Here is a 21709-nt window from a genome sequence, read left to right on the forward strand (position 1 = left end):
TGAGAGGCGAACCGAACGAACGGAGTCAGGCCCAACCACTGACTGAGTCCGGAGTTACTTAAATCTCAGCCCTCTCCAATGTAGGCCTATATGTAAAGTCTACTCATTAATTATACTCATTAAAGTAACAAGATTTTCAACATAGACAATAAGTATACCAATTTCCTGCTTTACCGATGTACGCACACTGACCTTGTATTAATTGCAGGTGAAACATATAAGTCATATTGGCCTATTATTCTTTCAGAAATCAACACAATCCACGTGAGTTTCATGCCCTTTGTGTAAGAGAAAAAGAATGGGGAGAGGAGGTCAGACAAAACACACAGGTTTCCTAGACAGCTAGTTTATTTTGTACTCAGACCTCAAATGCCGTATATTCTCCTTCCACCAGAGGACGATATCACATCTTGAAAGATAGTAATATAGTCACATGACATAATTTGTGTCCATATTCAATGCACAAGAAGGCATATATGTGTATGTCAGGTAAATTGAATGAAGGCAAGAATCCAAAACATCAGGAAAGAAAGAAACAAAAGAAAAAAGTGGCCAACTGTACAACACTCACTACTAATCGTTCCTAGTTTTATGTATTTGGAATTTATCAACAGAGTTCGTGCTAGTTCCTATCTATTTTTATTTTCAATCACTTGAAATTTAGCAAACATCAGGGCTATATGATCTGCTTACCACATGAGCAATGCTATTTAGCCCCAATGGGGTTACAATCCCAATCTAGATGGCGTTAATGTAACATTAAATGATAAGTGGAATTAAATAATTCATTTAATTTCACCTTTCATTTAACTTATTATTTATTGCCACCTAGACTAGGGTTGCAACCCACTAGGGCTACATAGCATTACTCTTACCACATACAACTACAATAAAAATCAGAAAAATATGCCAAACAAGAATAACAGCAATTTATGTGATGCTTCAGATGATACAAGTGGAGAAGTATAAATATTGTTTGGGGCTTAGTTTTCCCAGGGTGAAGGGGGAATGCACACATCAAATATAAAAAGCTTTTAAAGAACGGGTAGATGCAAACATACCAGCTCTAGAAGAAAATGAGAATCCTGAGAATATAATTCCTGTGAGAGACAATGGAGTGCTCTGCCTAAACGAGCATGTTGTTTCTCCAACATTTTATTTTCAGTAACTGAAAGATTATGATCTAAGCCAAATTCCTCTCGCCGAATAGATTCAATAACACTGGCTGGATCATGATCAATATGATTCTCATGTACAGAAAAACGCTGCTTTGGATTTACAGCTAAACCATCAACTGAACCCTCAGCTGAATCAGCTATGCTATGGACCAGTTTAGCACATCCATCAGGCCGGTCTACCACACTAGAGTCCAATATTTCACCTAAAGCTGAAGGTTCTTGGTTCAATATATCTTGCATAATATTTGAGCCCGTATTATACTCAGAATTAGGAACACTTAAGAATGAAGATCCAGAGGACAATGTCTCAGTTGCTACAGAAGAATGAAATGTGTGGTAATCATTAACCCATTCCACTATCCCAAGAGATATACCCACTTCATGAAGCATGAGACGCTTCTCTATTTGCTCGCATGCAGTCAAGATGGCTGAAGATGCATCCTTCACAAAATATTGCAACCCGTCAAGCAATATATCTGCAGCAGAACTGCAGAACTCAAGTGGAAAATAACTAAGACAATCAAGTATGAACCTTGAAGCAACAGGAACCACTTTATTCATTGCATTCTTGTTTTTTTGTAAATTAATTGTTAAATTGCTGGATGAGCTTTTATCACATACATGCTGATTACAAAATGGCTTTTTGTGAACGAATGGATTCTTATCTTCCTGTAACTCCATCTCCATTAAATTGTTAGTTATAACTTCAAACGCTTGTCGTGCATGGCATTTTAGAAGTGATAAAGGAACGTGTTGTTCACCTCCATATAATACATACAGAGACAGTAGTTGCACTGCTGTTTCAAAAGAAGATCCTTCAATGAAAACTTTTAAGAATGAGTCTATAGTTGCTGAATGATCAACACGAATTATTTTGCCATCTTTTGTGGCCAGAAATAATAACTCCTTGTTGTTGACCTCATTCAGCAACCATTCCACAATAGGACCCAGAGAAGGAGCAAATACATGGTCCCAGTGAGACCACAAATCCAAGTCAGCCAACATTGGAGCTCTAAGTAACACCTCAATCGCATCCTTGGTTCTAACTGTACCAAAAATTCCTTCTTTGGGTACATACATTTCAGAACCAAAAGTTTCTGGCATTTTTTTCTCGTTCTGAGATAATGGGTCTCTAACACTACGCGGTTTTAATAATGGTGCAGAAAACAAGAGACACTTCGAAGTTAAATTGCCTTTATTTTCTCGTGCACCATGCCCGATATTTACCGTGAGATCATTTTTCACTAATTTGAGGGATACTAAAGGAAATTGCCTTGTAAGCAACTCAGAAACTTTCTGCAAGCTTACTGTTTCATTTTCCCACAAGCTATTGGAAGCTTGTGACAACAATACATCCAATTGAAGTGCCTGTAAGCGAGCCTCCAAAGGATTTTCATTTGTGTCGCCAATCAAGCATTTCTGTAATGTACGAGGCAACAAATGCATATGTTTCTCTAAGAACATATAATACTCCCCATAACCCAGGAACTCAAATTTTTTGACCGAATATTGCTTCGTTAGCCAAGACTCACACTGAGAAAGCTTCCTGAAGAAAAGAAATTTCTTTTCTCGAGATGGATTTTCATTACTTGTGATGTCTTCATCAAAATATCCTGAAAGTTTCTTCACCATATCTTCAGCTGTGACTCCTAAGAAGAGAAAAAACCACATGTTATTAATCAGGCTTTCTTCATTTAAGCATGCTTTTCAGAGCAGGAAAGGGCCACTCGTACCTATGCTTTAACAATCAAATTTTCAATATTAATCATAAAACAAAGACAGATCCAATCCAATCAATGTCTTGGAAACACGTATCTACATCAGACCAACTCTAGTTGAAGTATTCAGATAGCTTAACAGGAGAAAAATGGTGGTCTCGTCTGTACAAGCATATGAAAATATTGACTGCTTACAGCAAATTTTTTATTGCTATAGACAATGCTAAGTGAACACCATCCAAATTACAGAAAAATGGCAGCATAAAATATAATTAAAAAAATACCAAAATGCAGATGTGAACTATGTACCTAAATGACTCACCATGCTCATGCTTAAGAGTTATCTGCCCGGATATGGATGAGTCCTTTTCAGCTTGTTCAACATCTATGCTAATGCAATCCGCTGAATTTTCGGAAATGCTGCCAGCCAAATCTTGTTGGCTAAAAGCTTGAAAAGTGTCATACATATTATCCCACATTCCAAATTTCATAGAAGTAACCTGTAACAGCCACATTACAGTTAGCAAAGCAGCATATTCATGCAAGTGAATCTTCTACAAGCCAAAAAATGACTAGAAGCAAATAAACTTAAGCATGCCATTGGAAGCGAAATTTCCATCTCCGAGCAAAGGGAAACAGAACATAATTGAAAAAAAAATACAACCATTATTGTACAAAAGATATCTCCCCTCAGTGGATAGAAAGGGATCCGAGAGAATTGTGAGAATATGTACTGGTACAACCACATTTTCCTCCAGCATTTTGTGTATCTATATTACTTTTTGTTTATTTGTTCACATTTGTTTGAAGCAGCACTATATAGGACCATTAGTAAAGCAGCATATTCTTACAAGAGAATCTTCTATAAGCCAAAAAATGACAAGAAAAATAAACTTAAGCATCCCATTTGAAGCGAAATGTCCATCTCCAAGCAAAGGGAAACAGATCATGATTTAAAAAAAATACAACCATTATTGTACAAAAGATATCTCTCCTCAGTGGATGGAAAGGGATCTGAGAGAAATTGTGAAAAAATGTACTGGTGCAACCACATTTTGCTCCAGCATTTCATGTATCTTTATTACTTTAGGTTTATTTGGTCACATTTGTTTGAAGCAGCACTATAATTTGGGACACACGGGGAAAAAAATAAAAAGCAAGCTTATCTTTATGAAACAGGGAGAGTATTTAGGATTTTTACATTTTTTTCAAGATGCGTATTTGGAATATTTTGTTGACATTATAAATGAGAATTTAGCTGGTCGTGATAAATGAAGTAACTCAATCATTATTGTTCCAACTTAAAGAATGCCTGAATAATACAGAAGTTTCTCAAATTCTGTTATTTGAGATTTTTACAATTTTTTAAGATGTGCATTTGCAATATCTTGTTGAAATGAAGTAATTCAATCATTATTGTTCCAGCTTAAAGAACACCCGAACAGTGTAGAAGTTTCTCAAATTCAAAGAGATTACTGTAGTTTTCCATGTTTGATGGGTACATATCCCAGTAGGATTTGAACATCAAAGTGGCAAAGATATGCTCTACAGATCTATCACTTTGTCAAGTAAAGAAGTCCTAACAGCTCATTTGGATACAGCTTCTAAAGGTTTTGAACTTGTTTGATGCTCAATTACTAAATAACTAGGAGAACAATCCTAGGGAAATATAGGTGGATTTTCCAAGTAGATTCCTTTTTCTTTTTTTCTTTTTTTTATTTGCTAGTATTAATTTTCTCTCCTATCAGGCTATCATCACCCTATTCCCCAGAAGACCTGCATTCTGCTCTCTTTTAAATTCTGAAAAAGCATTATTAATTTACATGCCAATCCCTTTATAATTCAAAAGTCAATCACAAATGGCACAAATCATCCAATGATTACACAATCAGTCCCACTTATGCAACCAACACCTCCTAAACCTACTAACAAAGTCATAGTTCTCAAATGGATTCCCATCATCATGTTGACAAACACTACCATGAAGGAAGCAAAGAAAATCCTCCTAAGGGGTATGTCTGTGTCAGACATGTAGTGCGCACCGACATTGGAAGACTCATCAGACATGCACATGTTGTAACTTCCTTTAGAAAAATAAAAATAAAAATTAGAGAAATTTGTAATTTATAAAGCTATTTGTGCAGAACTCAACATGATGTGACAAAATTGTGGAACGTTATTTCAAATTTGTGTATAACTACTATATGCAATTTTTGATGCATGAATATTATTATTCATATTCCGCTAGCAATAGAAAGTGCCACGAATCACTCTAGTTGAAAGAATTTCATTTGCAAGTTAAAAACCAAAGCTAAAAAAAGTATTTATTTTATTGAGAAATAAAAAGTATTCAAAAATATAATATAACATTCATAAATATATAATTTTATATAAAGGGTGTTTGGAAGACATTTTTATGTAAAAATACATTTTTAAATAGTAAATTGATGGGAAATGTGTGATTGAAAAATAAGGAAATTTTTTTTATTTACGTGTAATATTATTTTAATAAAGAATGTGTGGTTAAAAAGAAGAGAGAGAAATGCATTTTGAAAAAAATAGGCACCATACGGGGCCATAGAAGTGTCTGCACATCATGTCCTACATTTTTGAAAAGTTAATTGTTGACATGTCGGTGCTTTATCTTACAACCACAGTATTGCAAATAGTTTAGTGTTGAAAAGACCTAAGGCCCAAAACGTGCGTTCTGAGCATGCATAATTTTTTTTGGTCCTCTATCAAGGAAAAGTGCTACTATATTTGTCCTGCATCACATAAGAGCCACTACAAAAATATATTGACATTTGCTTCATTTGCAGAGTTTAGAGCCACATACAAATTTACATTAGGAAAAAAAATTGTGTTGAAAACGTTTCTGAAATATTTAAGTTAACTAGACGAAAAAAGAAGACCTGAACGATGCGGATGAACTTACAATCAATCCCGAATATACTCAAATGTGGTCAAAACAGTACTCCAGGAAGTATGCACTTTATGAGTTGAGTGATACATATCACCAATTAAATCATCACCCATCTATCACCTCCCCATTTTACATACGAAATAATCCAACCTTACCGTAACAAGGAGCATTGGAAAAAAGCCAATGATTTGCCAGTAATATACATCACACTTCTTCATATAAATGAACATTCAGACTCAAGCTCCAATAGAATGTCAGGTGACTAGGGGAGATATTTATGTTGGCATAAGAAAAATTACTAACCAAGGCTCAATCCACCTTGGAAAACATGTCGCAAAAGACAAATTATCACTGTTCCGATCATTACTAGAACAGAACTTATATTGATTTGATACTTCAACCAACGGAACCTTATGGTGCAAATTAAATCAGATTTTCCCCAGAAAAGCATGGAGTTACGGAATTTTTTTTAATAATATAATAGAATCTATAGTCAATTGCATGTTCAGCCAAAGCATGTTCAAGATATAACCAGAGGAAATTTCAGCTTGAGTTTTAAGTAAATATTGTGTGGGGTTACCGAACTACAAAAGTTAGTCTGTCATATACTTACTGCAACGTTTAGCAATCCAACACAGGGGTATGATGTAAACAATGCTTTGACTTTCTTCTTTTTCCTTGTATTGTATGTTAGAAGCATTCTCTCAAGAACCTACACAAACAAGAAGGAATAAAATGAAATCTGAAATTCTACATTGAAAAGGAAGAAAAAGATCCAAACAGACATATTTTAACAAAAGCTTACTAAAATGAAGAAAGAAGAGAGTGCAGAAAATTGAAACAGAGAATACAAGCATTACAGCTCGTCTTAATTTTTAATCATATATGTAACCTAAGCCACATTACCTCATCTACACTGTTCCCTCGGCATGCCTCCTTCCAAGTGGTAATGAACATCCTTAACGAATCATTGGCAAGTAAATAATCATTTGTGCCCTGATTGCTAAAACTTTTTCGCTTGATATCTGTGTCGAACTTCTCTCTTTTAAGCAGCTTCTGAGGAGAAGAGGCTTTGAAACTAATATTTTCAGATTTTCTCTTTCTTTGAGATGACTCAATATCATCACTACATCTTACACTGTCACTCGGAGCACAGGAGCTACCATCTACAGCGCTTTTCAAACCCAGCCGAGTCATTTCTTCAGCTGCTGATGGATAAGGACAACTACTGACTCGATCTGCTCTAAGATTTGGGAGTAAAGTACTGCAGTTGCTGGGTGAATTGTTCTCATTTTGATTATCTTCACATTCACTATCAACGCTAACATCATCTTCTGAACTTGAAGATACAAATCTTATGTGTTTACCACAAAACTTCTTATTTTTCGAGGAAAATAGTTTGATACGCTGGGATATTGAACCAAAATGGTCATCCATCTGCTTTTTCTGTGCAGAAAAAAGTGGGCGTTTCCTGCCCCCTTTAGCAGATTCCTTTTTCATTTTCTCGAGGCATTTTTCTAGTGCTCGATCTTCTAATTGTCTTGCTTGTTGAATGTGAGTAGCATATGTTCTATAATGCAGAATTCAAAGCCATTATGAATAGAGAAACAAAAGTTGTCATTATAAATGGAATATCTAGTAGTAATATTAAAGATGGATCTAAAACACAATTCACCATAGATGATCAAATGCTATGATGATAATGACAGATTCTACTGCTTCATTGCAGAAATAATAGCTACAAAATGTCAACCATCACAAAAGTGTTCTCTCGGGATGTTCCAAAATGGGAAAGCATTACAATAACAGTGATATACCCTTGGGTTATATAGAAACACCCTTCACGTAGAATTATAGCATAAAGTTAGTGAGGAATTGTAGGGATTTGTTCCAGTTATTTTTGGTATCTTGTTCCTAGTTTAGTGCTATTCCTTGATTTGTGGAGATCCACTCCTCAATTAGGGCTGATTGAGTCCAGATTTTATGATGGCAGATTCCTCCATCACCTTGTATATATACCTTGTTGTACTTGTGAAAAATATGTGAGAATTCAATCCTTTTTCTCAGAAATTCACATGCTATTAGAGCCTTCCCTCTGAACCCTAATTTCCCAAATCACAAAATTCATTATGGCTGCTAAGAGACAAAATTCGATATCTAAAGTGACCTCTAATCCAGAAATGACATCAGTGATCAATAGTCATGGAGGAGCCGAAAATCCGTCTCTGCTCGTCACAGGCCACAAACTCAACAGCCATAATGTTCTCCAATGGTCTCAGTCAGTGATGATTTATGTCTGTGGAAAAGGGAAGGATGAATATCTCACTGGTGAAGCCATCATCCCTGAGAAGACCGATCCAAAATTCAGAATATGAAAAGCCGAGAATCACATGGTGATGTCTTGGTTGATTAATTCAATGGAAAACAACACAGGAGAGAATTTTCTCCTCTTTGGGACTGCCAAAGAAATTTGGGATGCTGCAAAGGAGACATACTCAAGTTCTGAAAACACATCAGAAATATTTGAGATTGAATCCACCTTACACGACCTTCGACATGGAGATCTCTCTGTTACCCAATATTTCAACACCCTTTATCGTCATTGGCAGCAGCTCAACATGTTTGAAGTTCATGCCTAGATGTGCCCTGAAGATACTGTGCTGTATCGAAAAATTGTGGAAAAGAAGCAGACATTTAAATTTCTCCTTGGCCTCAACAAGAATCTGGACGAGGTGAGAGGGAGAGTAATGAGCACCAAACCTCTTCCAAGCATCAGAGAGGCCTTCTCAGAAGTTCGCCGTGAGGAAAGTAGGAAAAAGGTTATGATGGGATCTCAAAATTCTACTCCATCTCTCGAAGGATCTACTCTTGCAGTGTGAGGCCCTCCATCAAACACCAATAGTGAAAATCTTCAGAGAAAGAGAAAACCTTGGTGTGACTATTGTCGAAAATCAGGACATCACAGAGAAAATTGCTAGAAACTTCATGGCAAACCAGCTGATCGGAAGCCATCTAAACCAGCCTATAATAGAGAAGGTCGAGCCCATAATGTTACTGCAATAGAAGAAAAGCCAGCCTCAACTGAAACCAGTCCTTTCACCAAAGAACAGCTTGAGATGCTCCAGAAACTCCTAAGTCCAAACTCCCTATCTCAGTCAAGTAACTCAACCTCTAGAATAGGCATGTTAGCACAAAGAGGTAATGTTTCAAACGCCTTTACAGTGAAAAAAAGGGACTCAATCCATGGATTATCGACTCCGGAACCTCAGACCACATGACAGGAGATGGAACCTTATTTCATGAATACAGCCCAGGGCAATACACAGTTCGGATTGCTGATGGGTCTTTATCCAAAATTGCTAGAATAGGCTCAATCAGGGTTACAAATGACCTGATCTTAAACTCTGTTCTACATGTTCCTAATTTGGATTGTAATTTACTATCAATCAGCAAATTAACTCGTGATCTCCAGTGTGAAGCTAAGTTTTTCTCAAATTTGTGTGAATTTCAGGAATTGGATTCGGAGAGGATGATTGGCAGTGCTGAGATGTGTTCTGGACCTTCTCAATGGTAATACTTCTCTAAGAAGACAAGCTCAAAATGCAAGTCGTGTTTCGTTTAAAAGCCAGTCAATTTTAAATTCCTATCAATAAAGATAATGCGGTCATTTTATGGCATTTTCGTCTTGATCATCCAAATTTCGTGTATCTTAAAAAATTGTTTCCATCATTATTCATCAATAAAAGTCCAAATCATTTCAGTTGTGAAATCTACCAACTTGCAAAACACACTCGAAGTAATTACTCCAATCTGTCATATAAACCATCTCAACCATTTGCAATTATTCATAGCAATGTGTGGGGACCCTCAAGAGTAAAAAATATAACTGGAGCACGATGGTTGTATCATTTGTTGATGATCACCCTAGATTGACCTAGGTATTCCTAATGAAAGAAAAATCTGAAGTTGGCCAAATTTTTGAAAACTTCAATTTCATAAGTTCTCAAAACTGATAATGCCAAAGAGTACTACAATTCTACTTTGGGTGGTTACCTCTTAAGTCAGGAAATAGTACACCTAAGTTCCTGTATTGACACCCCTCAACAAAATGGGGTTGCAGAAAGGAAAAACCGGCATTTTTTAGAGGTAGCTAGTTGTCTCATGTTTTCCACTCATGTTCCTAAGCATTTTTTGGGGAGAGGTTGTACTTACAGCCACATACCTCATCAATAGAATGCCCTCCAGGATCCTTAAATTCTAAACTCCAAGTCAATTCCTCATCCAGATCTTTCCTCACACAAAATTCATCTCTTCATTGGATCCAAAAGTATTTTGGTGTTCAGCATTTGTACACATACATCAGCAACACAGCAGCAAATTAGACCCCAAATCCATTAAATGTATCTTTATAGGGTACTCTTCACGCCAAAAGGGTTATAAGTGCTACTCTCCTATCACCAAAAAGGTATATAACTCTATGGATGTGACATTTTTTGAACACCAATCCTACCATCACAAAACCGACATGTAGGGGGAGAATATGAGAGCATATCAGTTTTGGGAAACACTTGGTCATGGGGACACCCTACAGTTACCTCCACCTAATTCTCAAACAAGTGTTAGTCAAAACCCAAGGCCATTAAACCAATTTCAATCCAACATCCAGTGGCTGAACCACCACAAACTGAACAATCTGAACCCGAGAGTCATCTTCCTACTACCCCACCGCAAACTCCGGTTCAAGATCACTCTAAAACACCACAAACTGCAAATCATGAGCTTCGTGTCTATACTAGAAAGAGAATGCCCAAGAGAACGATCGAGCAGCAAACTCCTCTCACATACGACCAAGAATCTCAACCGAGTACAATTTCTGCTCAAATTCACTCAGGTAAGGAAACCTCTGATCTTGAAAATGCAGCACCACTTATAGATGATTTAAACATTCCGATTGCTTTAAGAAAGGGTGTTAGAACCTACACAAAACACCCTATTTGCAGATTTGTTACATATGATGGATTATCACCGTCCTACAAGGCTTTTGTTTCGGCACTTGATAGTGTACAAGTTCCTAAGTCTATTTAGGAGGCTCTCGAAGATCCAAAATGGAGAAAGACTGTTAATGAAGAAATTAAAGCTTTGGAAAAGAATCGCACATGGGCAATCTGTGATCTTCCTCCTGGGAAGAAGCCAGTTGAGTGTAAGTGGATTTTTACGATTAAGCATAAGGCTGATGGAAGCATTGAGAGGTTGAAAGCTCGCCTTGTTGCCAAAGGATTTACTCAGTCCTATGGAATAGACTATCAAGAAACCTTTGCTCCAGTGGCCAAGCTCAACACCATTAGAGTCCTTTTCTCCCTTGCAGCAGATCAAGATTGGCCACTACATCAACTAGATGTCAAAAATGCTTTTCTAAATGGTAACTTGGAGGAAGAAGTATATATGGAGATACCACTAGGACTGGAAACTTCTTTCAGTCACAATAGGATGTGCAAACTTAAGAAATCCCTGCATGGACTCAAACAATCACCTCGAGCATGGTCTGATAAGTTTGCAAAGTCAGTAACTAAGCAGGGATATACTCAATGACTGTGAAGCACCGACACGCTTCCGGCATCGGCGTGTCGATGTCCGACACGTATCGAACACGGGTACGTCGGAGACACGTCGCCGACACGTGTCGGGTTCCTTGCGGCGTGTCGAACTGGAAGGAAACGGTGAAGAAGTGAAGAAAGAAGGAAGAAAACGGTACCTGTGTTGGCTACACTGCTGCTCCGGTAACGGCAAGGAAGAAAGAAGAAAGAAGAAAGAAGAAAGGAAGAAGAAGAAGAAGAAGAAGAAGAAGAGAAAGAGAGAAGTGACGAGAGAGAAGACAGTACCTGTCTGTGTTGGAGTAATTTTCAAAGTAGGCTATAATTTTCAAAGCAGGCTGCTGGTTCAGTGGACCCAACATATTAAATGCACTTTGTAGTATATTAGTCATATTAATGCATTGTACACATTTTTTTGCAGTATGCATTACTTTTTTTCAACTTTAAACAACATTCAAGATTTTATGTTAATTAATTTTTTACTATTTTACCCTTCATATATGAATTTAATATCATATTTTATTTATATTTATTATTTAATTATTTATATACAAGATGCAGTAAGTATAAAAAAAAATTATTATTATTTTTAATTATTAAAATAAATTAAAATTAATATTTTAATCAACGTGTCGAAGACGTATCGTGTCGGAACATTTTGGAAAAATAGCGTGTCGACGTGTCGGACACGTATCGTGTCGGACACTCGTGTCCGTGTCGGTGCTTCTTAGCTCAATGACAAGCAGATCACACTCTAGTCATGAAGTTCTCTTCAGAAAAAGAAAATAGCAATCCTAATAGTGTATGCGGATGATATAATCCTAACAGGTGATTATGAAGAGGAACCATCGGAAATGAAGAAGCATTTAGCAAAAGAATTTGAAATAAAAGACCTCGACCAGCTCAGATATTTTCTTGGAATGGAGGTGGCTCGGTCTAAGAAAGGGATATTTGTATCCCAACGTAAGTATGTTCTAGACTTACTAAAAGAAATAGGTATGCTAGGATGTAAATCTGCAGATACCCCAATGGACTCAACCAAGAAGATAGGAACTGAGAAGGATAGTGCACCAGTTGATAGGGGGAGATACTAGAGACTTGTAGGACGTCTCATCTATCTTTCTCATCCCGACCTGACATTGAATTCTCTGTTAATGTTGTGAGTCAATTTATGAACAATGCAACAGAAGAACACATGGAAGCGGTGAATAGAATTTTGAGGTATCTGAAGATGAACCAGGAAGAGGACTGTTGTGCAAAAGGAATGATAGAAGAGATGTTAAAGTTTTCTCAGATGCAGATTGAGTAGGAGACGTGACAGACAGACGATCAACATCTAGATATTGTTCATATGTATGGGGAAATCTCGTCACTTGGAAAAGAAAGAAACAATCAGTGGTTTTAAGAAGCAGTGCAGAAGTTGAGTTTAGATCTCTAGCTCTTGGTATTTGCGAAGGAATCTCGATACAGAAACTGCTAAGTGAGTTGGAAGTAACTACTACAAAGCCAATCAAGATATTCTGCGACAATCAAGCTGCCATAAGTATTGCAAACAATCCGGTGCATCATGATAGGATGAAACATATTGAGATAGATTGACATTTCATCTCAAAAAAAATTGAGAAGGTGATTGTATAGTTGATCTATACTCCTACAAGATCCCAAACAGCTGATATACTGACTAAAGCTCTTCCACGAACTAACTTTGAAGTACTGAGTCACAAGCTGTGCATATACAATAGCTACGCCCAGCTTGAGGGGGAGTGTAGAATTATAGCGTAAAGTTAGTGAGGAATTGTAGGGATTTGTTACAGTTATTTTTGGTATCTTGTTCCTAGTTTAGTGACATTCCTTGATTTTTGGAGATCCACTCCCCAATTAGGGCTGATTGAGTCCAGATTTTATGATGGCAGATTCCACCATCACCTTGTATATGTACCTTGTTGTACTTGTGAAAAATATGTGAGAATTCAATCCTTTTGTCTCAGAAATTCACACTTCATAACGGATAACTCAAAACTCTCTAGAAAAGAACATCAGATAGTGACCTTTTATATAGACTATGTATTATTTATACTAAGAAATGAGGGTACAACGCAAAAAATGTAATTTAAATTCAGATTCTGCTAAAAATAAATAAATAAAAAATAGCATTTACATACCTCAAATTCTGAATACGCACGCAAAGCTTTTCCCTGTTGGAGACAGATTGCTTCTTCGCAATAAAATCCAAGAAAGCATCAACCTTAAGTTTCCTTTTTTGTGTATCCATGAACTCGAAAAGGTACGAAATTATCTCTTCGCTTGTTATTCTGTGTACTTCTGCCACATCAGAACTGACAGAAAAATAATGCATGGCCAGTGGATGTCTTACCAAAGGGCCCAATTCTAGCTCTTCAAACTGTTCAATGCCCTCGCTCTTGCAGATTGCCACATCCAAATCATACAAAGAAGTAATTCTTCTAACAGCAACAAAGCAGTGGATGAAGGCATTAACCTTCACAAGGAAAAATGAAAAGATAAGCACGAATCAGAAAAGGTATTCCACAGATGTATATATGTGCGCATAAGTAATGCTATTTATCTCCATAACAGATGCACATGATGAGGTATTAAATGATAAGACAAATTGAGTAGATCTCATCTCCATACATTTAACTGGACTTATCATTTCATAGAACATCACCTACCTGCCACAGACAGGTGATCATCACTAATGCAGATAAATAGCATTATTCGTATATATAAATATCTATGCAAGCGCACATCTACAGGTGTATGAATTGACAGATTAACAATGAATTAAATTTTTCTTTAACAACTAAGAACTCAAAGTTCGATTTGATGCTCTTGATAACAAAGGTTCAAAAGCATTGTCTATATATGGTGGATCCCAACGTCAAACACAAAACTAGTTTTAAGGACACTTAACCCTCGCATACTACACAAAAAAAGCAACCTTGCTAATTCTACTGAAATTTTTAAGCTAATTCAAACATGCTCATAATTTTTTTAACATAAAAAATATAAGTTCCAAACACACAGGAATTTGGACGACCAGGAGAGGAACATATGCAACATAGGGAAACGAACTTCAATGTTTGATTCGCGTACCTTCCCTTCAGTAACTAAGAGGTGGTTTAGAGTGGGCACTTGCTGCATCTGAAACCCCAAGGACTCCCAAGAATCCGCTTTTACCATTAGTAACGCACCCTGCGACACTTTCCAAGCCGAAACATTCTCTTTCGAAGCCAAAAGGTCACCACGAGCCTTCACAACTGCCCTATCAACTCTTTCAATGGCCTCGTTATGTAATTTATCTTGAGGATGCTGTTGCTGCGGGAATTTGTTGTAGTTTTTGCTGCGGGTATTATTATTATTATTAGGACTAACCGTCGAACAATAAGTATTCGGAATTTGCAGAATTGGGAAACTATTAGTGGGGATTTGTGGAATTGGCGGAAAATTGCTAGGATTTTGCTCGAATTGGAAATTGCTAGGGTTTTGAAGGAAGGGGTTCAGGTGAGGCAATAAGTTGGGGGTCTGTTGGAGGTGGAAAAGGTTGGGATTTGAGAATATGTTAGGATTGAGGTATTGTCCTTGTTGTGTCGGTGGTGCCACCCCACGGCCACGGCCACCTCCGGCACCGGGCTGTAAGAGAGGATGCTGTCCATACATTGCATAGAAGGAAAGAGGAAGTGTGGAGGCGGGGGCGCAAGACAAAATTGCTGTATTTATAGTACCTGAAATTCCAAATTTATTAATTTGGGCCTTTTTAACCCGGTAAAATTTGGGCTTTTTCTAACCCGGTAAAGTAGCAAGCCGGGTTAACCCGATGTAAGCCCTGTCTGCTCAAAGAGGACTCATCTAAACTCTTGGTGCATTATAGTACTAGGTGACTATTAGTATTTTTGGCCAATTGTTGATTGGTTTAATTACTACACTAAACATATTATTTATGGACCGAAGCTCTAACTCCAGAAGCTAGACTAGCTTAAGGATCGGTTTTCTACATTCATTCAGTGAGTGGGGATGAAGATTCTAGAAACAGAAGGAAGTTTCAGCCCATATTTTTTGAAGTGTTGGGGAGTTGAAATCCGGAGGACCAATTTCAAGGGATGAGCTACCTATTGACAGCAGGCACTATCGCCTCACAACCTAGAGGCTCCTTAGCTCAATGCGCTATCCCCAGATCTCAAATCATTGGAATTCGCTTTGCTTGTTCTCCACATTTCATTCCAGTAGCAACATTATATGGTTCAAAATGCCTTGTTCCATCCGACATGCCTCCATCTAATTGATTAATTTCCTATTTTGCTCATGTGGGTTAGAGTTTACTCTGTAGGTTTGCGATTAGTACAATCCTATAAATAAGTAGTCTTAGTTTGGGGTCCTCGCTGACCACCATCGCTAGTCACCACCTATCATTGTTGACGCCATACTGGTGGTGAGATTTAAATGTTTTTTACTTTTCTTGTAAGTTTCTGTTGGAGGATGAACATTTAATAAAAAGGATTCGTCAAGTACAATCCTCATCGTCTCTTTAAACAAAAGATGAGAGAACAAAATAATCGAGATTAGAAATGAGCAAGATTTGAAAGTATAATCCCCATCACATATTATATTTAAACACGAAGATCATATTACTTTTAACCATAGGAACTCGTTTAATATCTGTTATGCGTGTTTAAGTAAATACACAATTAGTGACAGTTCTAGAAAGAAGATTATGAGCATGAAATTTGAAAATAATTACTCGCCTTGAGTTTTGATCTCATCATATTCTGACATGGTTTCATTTGCCTAAACTTGGTGCATGTTTCGTAAAGTTTTAAATTATAATTTAAACTTGTCAAACATAACTACCTGATCATAATTATTCACATAATTTGTAAGACCCACACCTTGTAATCACTCAAAAATACTCCCAAATATGCTCTTTACTTATCAAACTTGTAGAGTTTGCTTGCTATTAACATATTTCGAGGGTGTTTGATGAAAAATAAAATTAGATTTTTATTAATAAATTTTGATAAAAGTTTTTGAAGTGTATGATTGAAAAGTTATGGAATCCATGAAAGATGTTAATATTAATTGTTTGACTTTAATTTAAATTAAAATTTTAATCCAAATCAAATAGGCTCTTCATTGCACCTCATCAAAAGATGGTGTTCTCTAGAACGCCGTACTAGAAACCGCATCAAAGAAGTTTTCAATATTATAATTCTTGTTCGTTTGATGTTTTTGAAACCAGAGATTTTAAAGAAATCAAGGGGCCATTGAAGTTAAGTAGACTAAAATCTTATCTAACCACCCTGCAACAAAAGTGCACTAAGCATTAACTTGCAATCTGAATAGAAATCCCAATGAAGTGCACATAGGTTGTGTTGAACTAATTCATTTACAAGTTTAAATTGTTAGATAATACCATTTAAATACTATTGTCAACACGTCCCTTCTCGTATTAAAGCTTTACATGTGCACATTTTTAAATAAATGGGTGATGACAAGACTTGAACTCAAAACATTTACCTGCTCTATCATCATGAATCAATTAATCTAAAAACTTAGATCATTACATAAAATCAAATGAAAATCACCTAAATCACATTGATAACACATTGCACATATTAGCTAATATGTCGACAAATTAATCATCTATGACATAAGGGCGATTAATGTCGAGAACTTTGTTTGATAGTAGAAGAAAATTAGGATTTTTAGCTTTAGTTGTCTATGTGCCACTGATGTGCACCTTATCAAGTGACAAAATTAAGGAATTTAATAACTTAAAAGAAAAACATAATAATAATAATAATAATAATAATAATAATAATAATAATAATAATAATACAAATTAAATTTTGAAATGGGAGAAATTAATAGTTCAGGGCAAATACACATATAATATTAATGTTTTACACGTATATAGAAATTTTGAACAAGATTATTCCTCCTAAAATCTCATTTGTTACCTGGATATTGTGGAACAAGTGGATTCTCACTGATGAAACTATCAGGAAAAAAAAAAGATATAATATCCCCCTGACGAAATTATCATGAAAAAAAAAGAAGAAGAAGAAAAGTGGTTTGGCAATAATCTTGTAAGTGCCAATGCTGTTTTTCAAGAAGAAACATTGGAGCACATCTTCTTAAATGGTAAAATAGCTCTAGAAGTCTTGGATTTTTAATTTTTTTAATGGAAAAATATAAGGTTGAATCCAAAAAATTCTCCAACCCCAAACTCATGAAATTTTCTGGTATCTTGTGGATTGATCGAAACTGGGCAAAGCATGAAAGTAACAAAATGAGTGGCACCAGAATTATAGAAAAAGTCTCATATGCTGGAGAAACTTTCATACGACATATCCAAAATTTAGGGCATATTTAGGATTTGTTTGAGCTCCATTTTTTGGGAAAATAAATTTTGTAATGGTGATTTTTTGGAGAATGTGTGGTTAAAAAGTAAGAAAGTTTTTTGGATTTACGTGTAAAATTATTTTATTAGGCGATTGTGTACTTGAAAATGAATTTCTAAAAAAAGATATTTTTTTATAATTTTTTATTGTTATTATTATTATTATTATTATTATTAAGAATGTGGCTCAAACAAGTCTTCGTACACTACAATGGAAATAATTGAAGAATTAATACGTAACCTAAGTGGTTTGTAAGTTAGAAGATAGTCATTCAGATGGATCGCTTTGTCATATTTGTGTATTATGCTGAACTTCATGGTGCATGCAGTGGTGGCCCTGAGTATATGCGAAGTAGGCGATCGCCTAAGGCCTAGTGAGGGCGTCAAAATATGTAAAGTTAATTGGTTGGTTGAAGAAAAATGAAAATTATATTTATGAAATTTTGAAAATAAAATTACGTATGCAAACATAATGAGCTAATAAAAATTGAAATACAAAATTTTAATTTAATTTGTGTTATTGGTTGAAATTTAACATTTTGTTAATTTTCTCTTCAAATTTGGGGCTTAGTTGTTTGTGTTAGATTCTTTATAATTATATTAAGCCCTCTTTGGTAGATTTTAATCTAAGTCAAAATCAACAATTAAATTTAACCACATATTTTATGAGTTCCAAAACTTTAAATTCACATATTTTATCTACTTCTATCTAGTAAAAATTTGATTTCAGGGGTTGTTGGAGCTCCATTTTTCTAAAAAATACATTTTGAAATAATATTATAATTAAGAATGTGTAGCAAACGTTTGAATTTGCATGTAATATTATTTTATTGAAAAATATGTGGCTAAAACGGTATCAAAATACTGTTGAAAAATGTAATTTAATGAAAAAATGGGGCTTAAACAAGGATTTAAATGGGCCAAAACTCTATACAAGAAAACTCAAAATATAAGGCCTCGATTTGAAATTGGCATAAGGCCTCTAAAATATCAGGGCTGGCCCTGGGTGCATGAGCCCGAGTTTTTATTTTCTTGTTATAGAATTCATCAAAGCGGTTCGAGGAGTGCATAATTTAGAGCAATTTGTGTTTATTTGTTTAGTTTGGAATACTTTTCAACAGAACTGAGACAACAAAGTCTTTAATTTACACATCCATAGGCTTATGACATGAAAAATCATAAAGAAATTCAAGAAGTAGGAATTAAAAGAGTTAAAGATCGTTCTTCTTCTTAAAACGAACCAATTTAATTCACACCATTCTTGCCATTTCCACTATGTTTTCAGATAATACTAGACAACAATCGAAAAATAAAAAAGTTAAAAAATAATAAAATATCCGACATGCATGATCCGAACCTATGTCGTAAGATTGATTTGTAAACACATTCACTAATTTCATTATTGGAAATTATATTCACACCACAATTTTTGTTTATTGCATCACATATTAATTACACTTGGATTTCTCAATTTTCACTCATTATAACATTTATATCCGTAACGACTTTTCATGGCATTCTTAAATTCAAATTCTTCATTAGTTAATATATTTTGTATTAGATAATATTTTATGTTTAAAAAGTCCATTGAAATAACGTATAACAACTTATTTTTCCATCATATTTTAAAAAAAACAAAAAAAGTATGAACAAATATTTTTTTTTCTTCCTTTCAAGCATGAAAGCAAATTATTTTAATATAAATTGTCTTTAAGGACGAGATACATTAATTAATGGAATGTTGAAAATAATAATTCGACAAAAAGTAAGAATTGTTACAATGAGCAAAGATTGAAATGTTTAATGCAATTAAAATGTGGTATCAAATAAAAATTGTGATGGTAATATAATCACCATTTCATTATATATTTTATATTCAAAAGAGTAGCTTAACCCCTATGATTCAATCGCAAAAAACCACCTCACGTGCATTTGATACTTTCTTTTGTGCAATTAATTATTATATTTAAATTGCATTTAAAGAATTATTTTATTGAAATTATTTGAAATCTCGGTTTTTTAAATAAAATGAAAAATTTTAATTTATTAATGTCTTCGAGTGTGTATATATATAACCCCTAGAGTAGATTATCTGCAAATTTACTGAAAAAATGTATAATTGAAATTAAGCTTAGAAAACAAAAAATAAAAATAAAAAAGAATTTAAAAATGGAGCTCAAATATGGGCTTAATTTGAAAAAAAAGTGATTGCGTTATGATTCTACAAGTGAAAGGAAGCAAAACGATTCCAACAAAAACCACAACAATCAGCTATCATGTCTGAATCTCAAAATGTTCAAAAATCTACAATACACAACCTGGCCACAGGTCGAAAGTATTAACCCGAAAACGATATCTAAGAACGACTCGCATTAAATTTACATCCCGAAAATTTTACAAGTAGTACCATTTTAAACGATGACAATGAAACAATACTAGAAAATCTGTGATTCAAAAACTTAGCCTGCGCTGTGAGTACGCAACTTCTCGGCAACATAGAGCAGATGGCTTATATTTGTCGATGGATAGTGTTGGAGTAACTTAAGATTAGACGTAAAGTCGCCTGCAAGTAACCGCCTCCGCACGATAACCAACATGGCGCAACAAATTCTGAGCAGTGTCTCCTGCAATTTAATAAAGAGAGATGAAGCAAAAGAAAAAGCAATATCATGTATTATTTCTCTTCAGACCCGCAGAGAGTTGAAAATACAGGTTAAAGACAAAAATACACATTAGATATATGTTAAACTAAGAGAAGTTGATCGAAAGATGGTTCAGTTCAAGACACTTTCATGGTAAGACACTTTCATGGTGCCAAAACAATGAAAATATGCTCCCCTACGTTTTCTACCGATTATTTCGAGCGCTAGTGATGGAACGAGATTCTTTATAACTTGAAGTCTGTAAAACTAAATAAAACTTAAGTAAACGCATCCTGAAAAACTTTAAAGGGACAGGTGGTCGAAAAACTACCAGAATTTTGTCTATTAAAACATAGAAAGACTGCAGGCCCAACTGGGATGTGTCAAAAAAAGAAAGCCACATCTCTCAAGATTGAATTAATAAAAAGAGGTAACAAAGGAAGACTTTTCAGTACATAAATGCGACGGACGAAGTGAAGATAAAGTAAACATATAAAGTATGTAGTAGTTGCACATGCAGCTTTCTTCTGGTAAAGAAAATCAAACTAAACGTGTTTAAGGAACAAATAAGAAATAAGCAAAGGCTAACTGAAAGGGTTACAAGAGTGGGGGATGGATTTTGTTGGCATCACATTTCCCTCACTTTGTGCTTTACATAAGAGATAATTTTCTTGCTATCTATTAACTTTTTTCACACAAAATTTCTGCCGTAAAATGCTCTATTACACATTATGTGTATTGGCAGATGAATGAGAAATTTCGAAATAGAAAGAATTGATCAGGATATTGACTTACTTGAGGACCATCAGGGTCACTCAAGAGTGTGTCCCATATTAGGAGACTGTCTGCAAAATTGAATTCTTGTGTCAAAAGGAGTGTAATCCACCTGAATGCATAAAACTGGGGATTGACCTGTCACATTCACACATAATTACATCAGAAAAATTTTACAAAAAAAGCACATAACTAAAGCTGTAATCTACAACTAACGATTCCTTGCAGGTTATGTTTGTTACTGATTCACCTTTTAGTTCTATCAATCAAGAATAGAATAACTCAAGCTAGATTAAAGGCTACTTCATACAAGAAGTCAACAAAATAAGAGCTCAAATATATCCAATTATCAAGTAAAATAGAATTAATTTGTTGGTCACCAAGAATTTTTGATTGATTTATTTTGTTCAAATGCATTTGTAGCAGTTCTAAGAATTACAAACTGAAAAACCATGCTTTAAATCA

At 35.2% G+C, this 21709-nt stretch overlaps 2 protein-coding genes across 2 annotated transcripts in view; both read right to left on the reverse strand.

Moving 5' to 3' along the window:
• LOC111390643 overlaps nucleotides 1-15132 on the reverse strand; it is a 26891-nt gene extending 11759 nt beyond the window's left edge. The window contains exons 1-8 of the mRNA XM_023015706.1: nucleotides 14525-15132; nucleotides 13573-13907; nucleotides 6726-7389; nucleotides 6433-6531; nucleotides 3219-3396; nucleotides 1044-2827; nucleotides 876-884; nucleotides 670-738 (exon numbers count right to left, since the gene is read on the reverse strand). Coding sequence (XP_022871474.1) covers nucleotides 670-738; nucleotides 876-884; nucleotides 1044-2827; nucleotides 3219-3396; nucleotides 6433-6531; nucleotides 6726-7389; nucleotides 13573-13907; nucleotides 14525-15088 — 3702 coding nt within the window. The 5' untranslated portion in view covers nucleotides 15089-15132. The remainder of the gene's footprint in view (nucleotides 1-669; nucleotides 739-875; nucleotides 885-1043; nucleotides 2828-3218; nucleotides 3397-6432; nucleotides 6532-6725; nucleotides 7390-13572; nucleotides 13908-14524) is intronic.
• Nucleotides 15133-20056: 4924 nt separating this feature from the next.
• Nucleotides 20057-21709, reverse strand: part of LOC111390644 (TBC1 domain family member 13-like) — a 9434-nt gene continuing 7781 nt past the window's right edge. The window contains exons 9-11 of the mRNA XM_023015707.1: nucleotides 21487-21503; nucleotides 21266-21382; nucleotides 20057-20452 (exon numbers count right to left, since the gene is read on the reverse strand). Coding sequence (XP_022871475.1) covers nucleotides 20288-20452; nucleotides 21266-21382; nucleotides 21487-21503 — 299 coding nt within the window. The 3' untranslated portion in view covers nucleotides 20057-20287. The remainder of the gene's footprint in view (nucleotides 20453-21265; nucleotides 21383-21486; nucleotides 21504-21709) is intronic.

Source organism: Olea europaea, unplaced genomic scaffold (genome assembly GCF_002742605.1).
Source record: "Olea europaea var. sylvestris unplaced genomic scaffold, O_europaea_v1 scaffold701, whole genome shotgun sequence".
Taxonomy (NCBI): domain Eukaryota; kingdom Viridiplantae; phylum Streptophyta; class Magnoliopsida; order Lamiales; family Oleaceae; genus Olea; species Olea europaea.